The sequence below is a fragment of the Alexandromys fortis genome, unplaced genomic scaffold (assembly GCF_014885135.2).
Source record: "Alexandromys fortis isolate MF-2015 unplaced genomic scaffold, M_Fortis_MF-2015_v1.1 scaffold_34, whole genome shotgun sequence".
Classification (NCBI taxonomy): Eukaryota; Metazoa; Chordata; class Mammalia; order Rodentia; family Cricetidae; genus Alexandromys; species Alexandromys fortis.
The window spans coordinates 13,480,212-13,494,638 of record NW_026067933.1 but is presented as its reverse complement, the minus strand read 5'-3'; the positions used below and the strand labels follow the sequence as shown (position 1 = coordinate 13,494,638).

Sequence of the window (14,427 nt, the reverse complement as noted above, 5' to 3'; positions counted from 1 at the left end):
TCATTTCTAGGAAATGAAATCTTATAGCAAATTATCCTGTTCCTCTGTTTCTTGCTGTGTTTCCTGTCCCTCTGATCCCTGAACCTTAGGTACAGGAGTTGTGTTGTGCATGTATCAGTTGGGGCTGGGTACTCTATGGTCACTTGTTCTCTGTATTTTTATTGGTTGTAGTTTTCTACAGTGACCTGTTGTTTGTTGCAGGGAGATGTATCTTTGATGAGGGGCGAGATCTCAACTTGGCTGTAGGTATAAATATTTATAATGTAGTTAGGATTATACAGGTTTAGTAAACTGGTGCTTTTAGGTTCTCTTCCAAGATCTATGACTTCACTGCCCCTGGTAGTTGTCTATGTTTTTAATACCAGGCACGGCTCTCCTCTTGTTGAGTAGACATTACATTCAGTTAGAGCAATGTTAGCTATCACTAAGGTATGCATACCATCATTGCCCCCTTTGGGATAGCATATCCTGCTGTCCTTGTTTTAGTTTATAGGTGTTACAACTGGGTAGGTCTTTTGGTTGCTTTTCTCCTTTGGAAGCTTGCATGGTACTATCTTGTATCATGAAAACTAGTCCTTAGGAAGGAGGCTTTCAGATCAGAACCAGCTTGAATTGTTTGGGTTCTGTGTCTGAAGTACAAGATACTGTCTCTTCAGCAATGGAGACATAGCTTCAACCTCTAGGAGACAATCGAGGGCAATTAAAATAGCCTGTGTTTTCAGAGTCTCTTTGGACTACTGTGACCAGTGCATTAAAATGTACCCTTTGGCTAATACCATATTCCTTTGTGAGATATTAGTTATAAAAGGATAAAAGGGGAGTACCTGAATTTTGTTATTGACAGTGTCTGGCCTTCCTCATCTGTTTTGTACAGGATAAATATTGACAGAGGTTTTCTGTCATACCCAGTCCTGCAGTCATTCTGTCCCAAAGAAATACACAGAGGTCTACATTAATTATAAACTGGTTGGCCTAGTAGCTCAGGCTCCTTATTAATTAATTCTTACGTCTTATATTAGCCCATTATTCTTATCTATTTTAGCCACGTGGCTTGGTACTTTCATCAGTGAGGCATTCTCATCTAGCTTCCTCTGCATCTGGGTGACAACTGCAGACTGAATCTTTCCTCTTCCCAGAATTCTACTTCTTGCCCTACCTCTACTTCCTGCCTAGTTGACCTGCCTATACTTCCTGCCTGGCTACAGGCCAATCAGCATTTTATTAAACAAGTACAAGAAACAAATCTTTACAGGGTAAAACCATTGTCCCACAGCACTCCCCCCCCCCTTTTTTTCAAAACAAGAACTCTAAATCGAATCTCCCTTGTTTAGCTTTCTTCCTGACTGTTATCTATACAACTTGTAACCAACACTGTAAACAAAGAAAAACATCCATAATCAATTTTTGGGGAATGCGGGTATAGTTTTCCAGGCTACTTCCTGCTGCTTGGGGGCCCTGGTAATCTTAAAGGGACCTAAAGAAAATTTAGAATTACTGTCAAGTCCTGAGTGGAAAATTCTGTGAGGCTTAATCATATCAGCTTTCACTCTTGAAACTGTTCTGGATGTAGAACTCAGAGGAAACTAAGTTCTGAAACGTTGGATCATCTGGGCTATCCACTCCTATCAGAGATTTCTCAAGGGGGTCTTCCTTGATCAACCTGATTTTTGTTATCCCAGAATGAGTCTACAGCTTCTCATTTCCTGTGGAAAACAAAAACAAAACCTCTTCTCCAAAGTAACATATTTTTTGACTTAAATTTTGAAGTCAAAGCATTTTCAAAATGTGTATGCTGGATTAATCTAGCAACATTTATAATCAAATGTCTTTTAGCAGCTGTTGCTCCTTTCTCAACAGTCATACAATTCAAAGAAACCACAATAACTCTCTCACAATAATAATAATAATAATTCTCTGTGTATTTTCCATCTTTACATGGCTTTATTTTAAACTATTTCTTTTATTTTTATATTTAATATTAAATATATTTGTTTTTTGAAATTAGGTTTCTCTGTTTATCTTTGACTGTCCTGGTACTCACTCTGTAGACCAGGTTGTCCTCGAACTTACAGAGATCCTCCTGCCTCTGCCTCCCAAGGTTTGGGATTAAAGGTATGTGCCACAACACTCAACTACTCTCTTTCTTTCTTTTTTAAGGACTTTATCCTTTTTCTTTTCTCTCCCAAGCCTACATATGTTTTTAAACACACTGTAAACCATTTAGATGTTCTCTATGTCTTTGAATATCTTTACTGTATTCAGTAAAGATACAGAAAAGAGATCTCCTTTTCTGACACAAGAGTCTTTAATTTGCTAACCCATGTGGCTAGGATTAAAGCCGTGGCTTTGATGGCTGGATCCAGCCCATTTCTTAGCTTTCTAGCCTCATGGTGGAGGTACCAGCTGGAGCCATGTTTATTCCACAACTCTATGGCATTTCAAGGTCCTGCCACCACCAAGAAGCATACTGTTGGCTATTCATAAAAACCATTTAATTTTTTCTAGTGGATGATCTTAAAACAGCTACAAGGTTTTAGCAGCTAATGCTGAGTCAGGAAATCTCTCTTAAATGAGACTTGCTTGCCTCAAGCAAACAGAGCCCACACAAATAAAACCTGCTACCAAGAAACCATGCTTAACTCTTCTTTTGTGTGTAGAATTACTTCCCAAGCTCTCTCAGGTTTTATATGGATGTAGTTGTCCACATTGGTGCCATTTGTTGATAATAGTTTTCTGTCATGCTCAGTCCTGCAGTTGTTCAGTCCCAAAGAACTACACAGAGGTCTACATTAATTATAAATTGGTTGACCTAGTAGATAAAATATATGTGTACATTGCCGGTGGGTTAGGAAGGTTTCACTTACTTGTATTGACTTGTCTTTTACACACACACACAAACACACACACACACACACATACACATACATATGCATATATGTATTCACTGTTGCTTTTTTTACATTTATGTAACTTTAATATTTGCTCATGATTCCTCCCTAAGGTTATTGAAACTTTATGTATCACACAACAAATTTTATAGAAGTAACACAAACATACCCAAATTTCAAAAGTTTTTTTTAATCAATATTTTGTAATACATATGGCCCTTTATTATTTTGCATTGCTGGAATCAAATCTAGGTCTTGCTCATGGTAAGCAGATGTTGTATGGATAACCTATACTTCTAAGCACAACGAAGGCCTTTAGTGAAAAAACAAATATTGGTAATTTGAGGCTGATAGATAGCATTTCAAATGCAGTAAGTAATTTTTATCATGATGTATGAAAATTACTTCCTCAATATTTTATTGATATGACTATCACTAGCAGATTTGTCAAAAAATATTATTTGGTGGTAGATTTTGAAATGACCTATTGGAGTAAAAATTTTTAACTCTTTTTTTTTTTTAGGATATAGCAGATCCATTTTTTGCTTATTGTAAGCAACATGCAGATAGGTTAGACAGAAAGTGGAAAAGAAAAAACTACTTGGCTCTACAATCCTATTGTAAAATGTCTTTGCAAGAGAGAGAAAAACAACTGTCCCCTGAAGCACAGGTATGGAAATCACACCAAATCTTACTGTTTTCTATTCAGATCTCATGTGTTTTTTCTGTTGACATGTGATTGACACTGAAATCTAGCATATAAATGTAGTTTTAAAATTTTACTTAAGCAGTGGTTTGTGATTAAACATGAGTAGAGTTTCTTTCTGAAGTTATGTTTCATCATATCTGTGGTGTAGTCATTTTTAAAGTACTATTTCCATGTTGAAAAATTTGGTTGGAGGCATTATGCAGAGGGGTCTAAAGTAGAGATATTCATCAAATCCCTCCCTTCAGAGTCCAGGAAATCCTGCAAAAGAGGAGGCAAGAAGATTGTAAGAGTCAGAGGGGGTGGAGGACACCAGGAGAACAAGGCCCTTTGAATCAACTAAACTAGGTGCATTTGAGCTCACCATCCTGAAGCAGCAAGCAGAGGGCCTGCATATGTGTTATAGCTATTAGCTTAGTATTTTATGGGACTCCTGACTCTGAGAATGAGTGCATTTCCACTCTTTTACTTGCTCCTGGGACTTCTTTCCCCTTGTTGGGATGTCATGTCCAATTTTGATATGAAAGTTTTTTCTTCATCTTATTATATTTCATTTTGCCATGTTTGGTTATTATCACCTGAAAGCCTGTTCTTTTCTAATGAGAGGCAAAAAGTGAGTTGATCTGGAAGGGAAGGTAGGTAGGATGGAACTGAGGAGTGGAGGGAGGGGAAACTATTATCAGGGTATATTGTATAGGAAAAGAATCTGTTTTTAATAAAAGAAAACAGTCTTTTTTTTTTAAAAAAAAAGAATACAAGCTTCTAAGGGATTATAATATAATAAGATAAAATAAAAACTAGCACACTGGAATAGGACAAAACAAACAGAAGGAAAAAAAAACCCAAAAGAAGGCATAAGAAACAGATCCATTTGTTATCACACCCAGGAATCTCAAAAAAGCTAAATTGGAAGCCACACGCCACACTGTATATGTAAAGGACCTGTAGGGTGAAAAGGGAAATGAGAAAAAACAAAAACGAAAACGTGTGCGTGCGCGCGCACACGTGTGTGTGTGTGTGTGTGTGTGTGTGNGTGTGTGTGTGTGCGTGCGCAAACGTGTGTGTGTGTGTATGGTCATATAATTGTTTTTTATATGTGCATATATATATTACATATATAATATATATAATTGAAATTAAAACATAATACAAAAACTTTGTTTAAATAAAGGGAAAGATCTGACATGGTACTATAAGACAAGAATCCTTTGAGTTTGTTTGACCTTGTCCATATGCTGTTGGGTGTGCAGCCTATCCTTACAAGTGGTTTGTTTCCTCAGTGAGATTGCCTTGGAGGAAACTAGGTTTTCATTCACAGTGGTTATCAATTGGAGATTGCTTCTGGGTTAGGGATGCGGGCTCCTGTCCACTTCACCTTCAGCCCTAGGACCCCATCTGAAGGCAGCTGTTATGAGGTGTGGATCCATTTAGTGCAACTCTGGACTTATGTAATATATCTTCAAGACCACTGATGAATCTCATTTACCTTAATTGTAAGATTTAGTAAGATTTTAGTATTGTTATCTTCTCTAAGCATAATGTTAAAGTTATGAGGAATATATTCCATTTTTTCTGTCAAACTTTCTGCATTTCTTTATAGGCGAGGATCAATGCCCGACTACAGCAGTATCGTGCCAAGGCAGAGTTGGCTCGATCTACCAGACCTCAAGCCTGGGTTCCAAGGGAAAAGTTACCCAGGCCACTCACAAGTAGTGCTTCGGCCATTCGTAAACTGATGCGCAAAGCAGAGCTAATGGGGATCAGTACAGATATCTTCCCGGTGGACAATTCAGATACCAGTTCTAGTGTGGACGGAAGGAGGAAACACAAGCAGCCAGCTCTCACTGCTGATTTTGTGAATTACTATTTTGGTCAGTATAGACACTGATGCATGCACAGTCTCCCTGAGAATAATTTATTAATGACAGAATTTGATATACTAATAATGTTTTAGAAAATCATTCTTATGTTGTATATGTCAGAGCCATTTTTATTTTCCTAAGTTGTAGCATTTTGTAAATTCCAGGCTCATGTTTTGTTTTCTTAAATATACTTAAAATTGTTTGAAAAATGTTGGTTTATCCAATTGACCATCTCTGTGGCTAGTTTGATTCTTTGTGTATGTTTTATATTAGCCTTTACTATATACTGAAGTAAAATTGGATATTTAATTTAAATAGAGAGAAATATGCGCATGATTCAAATTCAGGAAAATATGGCTGAACAAAAGAATATAAAGGATAAATTAGAAAATGAGCAAGAAAAGCTTCATGTAGAATATAATAAGGTACGTTGGCTACAAATACACAGTATTTAGTAGATTGTCTTTATAATTCCTTTGTTATTTTTTTGCATTTCTGTGTTTCAGTGTGAAATTCTATAGCTCTTAGGCTCTTTTCTGACCTTCATCATCATTTTCATTATTGTCATTCTCTTACTGAGCACTTTCTTACGCCAGGCACAGTTCTGACCTCTATACACATAGTAAGTCATTTAGTTCTTTCCTTGTCCTTAGTGTGAGTCATCATTATTGTTCCTATTTTTAGGGGTCGGAACTGAGGTCTGAGGAGGTGACGTGACTTGCACATGGCCTTATAGTCATCTGGTCTCAGAGGTGGTGGTTTGTTTCTTTAATTCTTAAGTGCACAAAGCATTATAGACCTTTTAAAAAATAGGATTAAAATTGTAAAACCCACTCTTAAATTAGTAGTCTTTCTTTTTTAAATTTTGCTTTCTTTTTACCTTTTTGTGAGACAGGATTTCTCTGTGTAGCCCTGGATATCCTGAAACTCACTCTATAGACCAACCCTTCAACTCACAAAGATTTGCCTGCCTCTGCCTCTAGAGTGCTGGGGTTAAAGGCGTGTACCACCACCACCTGGCTAGAAGTCTTTTCTATATTAGATGGTATTTTTGCTATAAATATTTTCTAATTTAAAATATATTGTATCTCTTTGTTTAATAATATATAAATCAAGATATTGCTGAATTATTAGGTTCTAAGTTGCATGAATATTTAAAATGGTATCTAGTTATTCTTCAAAAAACACTTAAAGAGTTAAAACGAGTAGGAAGTAACATCTAGTAATCACTAAAGATCGTGAGGAGTTAAAGCTAGAAGATCTGGAGATTTTTGGTAGTTATTTTGATCTCAGCCAAATGAACCTCTGAGCCTTAGTTTTCTCATGAGAAAAGTGATGGAGATATGAATGATAAAGCAAAGTATGTGTCAAATTATTATGTGCCAAAATATAAAGAAATATATTGATATGTAATTACCATCATAAAAACACTAGAATAACAGAAAATGTTTGCCCTCTCTTGAGCATATCATCATGCTAAATAATAATAATATATCTGTCTTTCAGTAGTTATCTGACTTGAATACATTCTATGTTGAAAATAAATGTGAATATTTTTGTTTACATATTTGTACATATAAAAACTTACTAATTTTACTTACTCTTTGTAGCTCTGTGAATCTTTAGAAGAACTGCAAAATCTGAATGGGAAACTTCGAAGTGAGGGGCAAGGAATATGGGCCTTGCTTGGCCGAATTACAGGGCAGGTTAGTTTCTTTTTCGTAGCTCACTTCAATTCTTGCCTCTTGTGTAATTGTCCAGAGTATCTATTTCTTACACAACAGCCACTTTGGTGACTAAATGATTCTGTTCGATCAGAGCCTAATTCCCTAAGGTAATGATTTCTTTCTGAAATCCTTCCAGACTACTGGCAGCTACTGCCTGCTGAGAACCTGTAGCTTAATTTGGTTCTTTCGTCAACTATCTTGATGTCATTTTTTTCTCCACTTGCTCAAATTGATTGACCTGTCATTTCTGAGGAGCTAAGATATGAAGCATGAGTTTTCTCTAGTATATTCCTTATTCAGTGGTTTTAGATTTTTGGTCATAATTTTTTCTTTTCCATTCTTATACCCTACTTATTTCTTCAGTTTATTTATATTTAAAATTAAAAATTCAAACCACAGCCATGATTTTCAAGTTAATTTGATTTTCATCTGAGCAAGAGAAACAGTTTTTGAAACTTAGATGTTAAAGTGTGCTTTTTTTTTTATCTGTTGGTAACTATTAGTTGTAGTTATAGGACAAGCAAAAGGAAGGCCCTTTCTCCTTGAGCAATTGTAGCTTGTTAATATGCTTCATATTAAAATGAAAAACATAATAAAATGGAGGTTTTTGGATGTCCATTTATATATTGTGCAATAATTGATAAGATTTTTGTTTCAGATAATTTCAGTTATAAAGATAGGTGATAGAGACTCCCTGTTTATGGTTCTTTTTCTGTTAAAGTAGTTTGTAAGACTTTTAATTGTATACATCTCAGACACCTGTAAAAATCAACTTCCGGAGATAGTCTATGTAGATCTAAAGTAATGCATTTGAATTGTATGGAATTCTTTTGACTTTGAAGAAACTTCTTTTGTGAACAGATTTCATGTCAGTGGAACTACAAAGAATAATTCATTTTAAAAGGCAAAGAGGAGGAGTTGCCTTTGGACATATTAACTCTTGTTTTTTTTTTTTTTTTTTTTTTTTTATAATTTTATTTANATTTTGGTTTTTCGAGACAGGGTTTCTCTGTGGCTTTGGAACCTGTCCTGGAACTAGCTCTGTAGACCAGGCTGGTCTCGAACTCACAGAGATCCGCCTGCCTCTGCCTCTGCTGGGATTAAAGGCGTGCGCCACCATCGCCAGGCTATTAACTCTTGTTTATGTTAATAGGTAGTTAATAGATTTTAGGAAGGTTATGGTATTTAGGGAGTGTAAGAGGTTACTTCCCAATCTAGCATTTGTTTTGGCTTGGTTTATATTTCTTCCATAAAAACCTCCTCTATAGCTTAAAATATCTACTATAAAAGACATTTTTATTTATTAAATAACTTCATAGAAGATTGCAAACTGCATTGTGTGACGGTGGCATGCACAGGCCTAAAATTCACGTTTATCATTTTGTGATGCTTTTCCAGTTGGCCGAACAGATGTGGGCTCACCAGGCCACTACGAATGGTTGCTGTCTCTGAAGCCAGCATACTATAGATTAGTAGGGAGCCAAAGAGAATCTCATCTGCTTTTTTACAGGGTTTGGTCCAATAAGATAATTTTTCTAATTAACCTATGGAACAGCAATGTAGCTGGGAAGTTACAAAGAAACAACACTGATGTTTTTGCCCAAGTACACTGTGTTAACTGTTGAGCCTTCTCTGCTCTGCCCCACTTTTAGGGTTTTCGAGCTGAAGTAGTATAATTCTCATACTATCAAGTTTGTTTCTAAGAACTGATGAGATTGTCAATTAGAGTTTTCTTTCTCTTTGCTGATGTAGCTGGTAAAGCAGATTTGTCTCTCTGAACCCGAGCTTATTTAGTTACATTTAGTAGCAAATAGGGGGAAATGCTTCTTTTACTTCATCTTTAAAGCAGCATCTACTGCCTTTGTTCATGTCAATAGAAGTTGAATGTACCAGCGATCTTACGAGCACCCAAGGAGAGAAAACCAAGTAAGAAAGAAGGAGGCACGCACAAGACATCTGCTCTCCCTACAGTACTTTATAGGCAAGTAATAACATCATAAAAGATAATACTGCTTATTTTTCAACTAATATGTACTAGTCAGAAGGTGCTTTACATATCTGAGAGCAAATTATGGTCCATTTCAGAATTTCAGCTAAGTGTATTTCGGGTTCATTTGATCAAAAATGCTTTGTAAGGTGGATAATACAAGAGATATTTGTTGTTCTTCAGAAAGATATATGATGTACTTAGGAACTGAGAATAAATTTTTGTATGTCCCATGGAAACAGAATTCTTTTTAAGAAATTAGAAAATACCCAGATGAAATAGTTCAGGTGCCGTTGTTGTGGGAGCTGCTGGCCTCTTCCCACAGCCCGGCTCCTGGCCATTTGGCTAGCTTATACCCCGAAATAACAACACACAAATTGTATTCTTTTAAACACTGCCTGGCCCATTCGTTTCAGCCTCTTAACCCATTTCTAATAATCTATGTAGCACCACGAGGTGCACTTACCGGGGAAAGATTCAGCATGTCTGACCTGGTGGCTGGCTGCATCGCGTCTGCCCTGGAGAGAGCTGCATGGCGTCTGAGCTCACTTCCTCTTCCTCCCAGCATTCTGTTCTGTTTATTCCACCCACCTAAAGGCTGGGACAAGGCAGTTTCTTTATTAGCCAATGACCTTCCTCCATCATGCGGTGTTGTGCCTGTTATGTTAAATTTAATCTTTTAAATTTACTTATAATCAATAATTATGTAATTATTATGTTAATGAACATAATAAAAAAGTGAACATTTATATTTTACTTGAATATGTTGTAAAATTTTGCTTTTGATTTAGGTAGGGATGAATGATAGTGGATACAGATGATGACTTTTATATTTTAATTTGTTTGTACTTTTTCTCTCCCTTATCAGTTGTAATAATTTCTTTTCCAGACATACTTTTCACCTTTATTTTTTTTACTCAGTATTTTAACAGTATTGATCATTGTGCTTTTTCATGACAATTCCATTTTCTATATCTAAATAAAGTCCTCATTTTTTCTATATTTAAATAATAGATCACTTTTTCCTGGAATGTGTTAATCACAATAAGTGAGAGTTTAGAAAATATTTATATCTATTTATGTGTTCTAAATACATATATTAATAATATGCCTATATATGCACATATACATGTGTGTATATATGTGAAATATGTAAAAGCACATTATTGTCTTAATTTTTAGTGTGAACGTTAGTGTATCCCCAGAACTGTTTTCCCAAGTGTGGTAGGCATAGCACTAGATTTCTGGGTTTTATGACTACAGTTACTTTTTGCTTCGGAATATGTTTAAACTGATTTTTGCTTAAGATCAGGTGTTTTATTTTTTGATTACTGTTCATTTGTTTTATTATTACTGCTTTACATATGTGTTTTCTTGGAATATTGAAAACATCTGACATTATTATTCTTCAATTTGCTGTGCATTCCTGTTTTTCTTATGTTCTCAGACAACTTTTCCAACATTTTATATGTCCCCAATTTAAATATATGCTAAATTTTCAAGCCATGGTGCTCATTTTTTTAGAAGTAAAATTTTGTTTTCCCACAAGAAATGTTAACTAAAATTCATATCACTTGTGATATTATCACTAATAATTAGTATTTTTCTTTTAATTCAAGGTCTGGTGTTTGTGAAAAGAGAAAATGTAGCTTATTTATATGTTTAATGCTCTGTGAATGGTTTGCAGTTAATAATAAAAAAATCGTTTGTGAAATAATTGTTTTGACCTTCAGGGTAATTTTCAAAATTAGAATATTGTTTTTCAAATTTTTGTTTCTTTCATAGTTTATGTTTCTAAAGAAAAATTGAACTAATAACAAATTTTAAATAATAATTAAAAGGCTATATTGAGAATCTAAGTATTCCCATTCTTTAATGAGTTTAGCATTAGAAAACTTTAAGCGTATATTAGAACTAAGCTATATTTAACATACTGTATTTAGCTCTAACAGTTACTGGCGTTGTTAAAACAGTGGGTGCTATGGAAAAACATAAGTTGATTGCTGGGTCCTTGCAGCATATACCTATTGTTCCTACATGAGGTCAGGGCCAGCCTAGTCCATATAGCAAGGACCAGAAATGACATTAACAGAAGATGGTTGAACTCAGAGATGCTATAATGAAATTGTTTCCCTATGGATATCAGTGTAATTCTTATTTGCTGCTTTTATTGAAGTTGTGGAATTTGTAAGAAGAACCATGATCAGCACCTTCTTTTACTGTGTGACACCTGTAAGCTGCATTACCATCTTGGGTGCCTTGATCCTCCCCTTACACGGATGCCAAGAAAGACCAAAAACAGTTACTGGTGAGTTCAACAGACTGCATGTGGTTGGAATTGGTTTTCTATATCACTGATTCATAGTAAAGTATTTTTCATACTTTTGAATAGAATATTTATGTCTTTCTATTACATGAATAATTTTTATAGAAATTAAATTTTTAATCTTAGCAATGTGTTCTTTCTTACATAAGGCACCAGGGATTTTTCTTTCTTTTTTATGATTTGGTATTTCTCAAATTCATTAATTTTATTTTGAAGTTTAACAAGTTTTAAGTTTCATCAGCCATTCTTTGAAAATCCGGACACTTTGAAAACTTTTTTTTTTTAAGACAGAATCTCATTTTCCAGTCCAATATTGAAGTCATACATAGCTGGAGATAGCCATAGATTTCCTAGCCTCCTGCTTTTTCCTCCTGAGTGCTGGGATTATAGACCTGGGTCAACATGCTGTTTATGTGGTATAATGGATTGAACCCAGGGCTCTTGTGTGCTTAGCACTCTACCAACTTAACTACATCCCAGCATGACTACCATTTCTTAATTATCTTTTACTGACTTAGTCATGTTGGATCACTACAGATATTTTATTGACTTTTTTTTTGTTTCTGTGATGTAACACCCTGACGAAAACAACTTTAGAGAGGTCATATTTGCTCACAGTTCGAGGTACAGGCCCTCACGGCTGTGATGTCAAGGCAGAAAGAGCTTTGTCTCATGCCTAGGTAGTGGTCATGCAGTAAGATGGGGTTTTCTATGTCCTTAACATAATGCAGATGGTGCCCCACAGGCGTATCTTTAGAATCTCCCAGGTGATTATAGATTCCGTCAAGGTGACTGTTAACAGTAACCATCCCAGATGTAGATAATGAATTTTATCCTAGGTTTATTGTAAAGAGGAGACAGATGCTCAGATTTTAATAGACTGATTGTTGCAATATTTCAGGAAGGGGAATGCAAGAAAGGAAAAAACTATAAAGTGAATATGAATATTATTTTTACGCAAATGTAATTGTTCTATGTAGGAAGGCTGCTTTTTTGTTCCCGGCCACCCAGACCCCAAATAATCACACAGAAGCTATATTAATTAAAACATTGCTTGGCCTATTAGCTCAGGCTTCTTGTTAACTAACTCTTATATCTTAAGTTATCCCATTCCTTACTATGAGGCTCATGGTTTACCAGTAAGGTTCTGGGGCATCTATCTCCTTAGGCAGCTACATAGCATCTCCTTGACTCTGCCTACTCTCTCTGTACATCTCTGTTTGGATTTTCTGCCTGGCTTTATCCTGTTAAGTTATTGGCCAAAAGCAGCTTCTTTATTAACCAATGGCAATAAAACAAATTCACAGCATATACAGAGGGGAATCCCACATCATTTCTAGTTTTAGAAAAGAAAAGGACCTGAATCCTGGCATTGCAATCTATTAAAAGGCTCTGGCTTTGGGAGCCAGAGAGATGACTCAGTGGCCTAAAGTGCTTGTTGTACCTGTTTGGGAACCTGTGTTTGGATCCCTACGGTCCGGTCAGAATAAGAAGCGCTGTGTGGTTTCAGTGTGCATAATCTTAGCCCTTGGAGGCAAAAACATGAGACTCCTGGAAAACATCCTGTCTAGCTGGACTTATGAGTTCCAGGTTGAATGAGAGAACCTGTCTCAACAAATAAAGTGGATCTGGGAGGATCTGGGGGAGGGGAGCATATGAGCAGAATATATTGTATGAAATTTTTTTTTACAACAGCAACAAAAAAATAAAATGGAAAATGATGGAGGAAGACACAAGGTATCTGCCTTCCTCCGGCCTTCACCTACACACAAACAATATGCACATAAACACATAGAATTTAGATGTACGCATATATGGGAAAACATGGCTTTTGTGAGTTGTATATTTTACTTCTCTTCTGTGCATTCCAGTCTTTTATTCTGCATTTTTCAGAGATCTGGTCACAACTTTCATGAACTTCTAACTCTCTTCTTTTCAGGGTATATATTCCTCTTAACTGGCATAGGCATGCATCTTTTTGTCTTCTATCTTACCCAGAAATAACCTTTGGTGATTGTTTGAGGATTTTTTTTTTTTTTCCAAGCAGGGTTTCTCTGTATAGACCTGGCTGTCTTGGAACTCACTCTGTAGACCAGGCTGGCTTTGAACTCAGGCCTTTCTCTGCCTCCTGAGTGCTGGGATTAAAGATGTGTGCTACCATGCCACAAACTTGAAGAATATATTTTTAAAAGATGATTAAAAGATAGTGGTGCTGGACAGAAGGTGTAGCAAATTGAAAAGGTTATATTGGTATTTAAACATGAAAGTGAATATTGTTCTTTTGCATAATTCCTCACATGAAGTTTTGTTGTTTAGTGTTCAAACTCCATTTTATTTAATAGTTTTAAAAAATAATTTTCTTTTATTTTTGAAAGTATAATATAATTACATCATCTCTTCCTTTTTTCTCCTTCCAAACACTACTTTTGCTTCTCGGGCGAGGCGGCTTTCAGGTCAGCTCCAGCTTGGGAGCCTCTGAGCCCTGTGTCTGCAGTGCTTAGTGTCTTCAGCAATAGGGATTTACCTTCCACTTCCGGGGCAACTGAGGGTGGTAACAATAACCCATATGTTTTGGAAGTCTCTTGGACAGCCCTGGACTACAAATCAAAAGAGGGCTTCCCATTCCTGGTGTTGGGGTTTTTCCTAAGTGGTTTTGGATCTGTGAGGGGGCAGTGTCAGCTAATAGTTTTGATTACTTCAATTATTTTAAGATTTTTTTTTTTTATTGAGAAAAGGAAAAAACAATTTTCCGCCTCCTCCCAACCTTCCCACTCCTCTCCCCCTCCCTCTCCACTCCAAAGAGCAGTCAGGGTTCCCTGCCCTGTGGAAAGTCCAAGGTCCTCCCCCCTCCGTCCATGTCTAGGAAGGTGAACATCCAAACTGGCTAGGCTCCCACCAAGCCGGAACATGAAGTAGGATCAAAAACCCGTG

At 36.1% G+C, this 14,427-nt stretch overlaps 1 protein-coding gene across 4 annotated transcripts in view; it reads left to right on the top strand.

Annotated features, from left to right (window-relative positions):
- Phf14 (PHD finger protein 14) overlaps positions 1–14,427 on the top strand; it is a 137,579-nt gene that overhangs the window by 41,183 nt on the left and 81,969 nt on the right. For all 4 annotated transcript variants that reach the window (XR_007592445.1, XR_007592446.1, XM_050145855.1 and 1 more), the window contains exons 8-13: positions 3,412–3,558; positions 5,195–5,465; positions 5,775–5,881; positions 7,067–7,162; positions 9,061–9,164; positions 11,347–11,478. Coding sequence is in view for 2 of the 4 variants with exons in the window: in XM_050145855.1 (XP_050001812.1) it covers positions 3,412–3,558; positions 5,195–5,465; positions 5,775–5,881; positions 7,067–7,162; positions 9,061–9,164; positions 11,347–11,478 (857 nt within the window). In the remaining 2 variants the exon portion in view is untranslated. The remainder of the gene's footprint in view (positions 1–3,411; positions 3,559–5,194; positions 5,466–5,774; positions 5,882–7,066; positions 7,163–9,060; positions 9,165–11,346; positions 11,479–14,427) is intronic.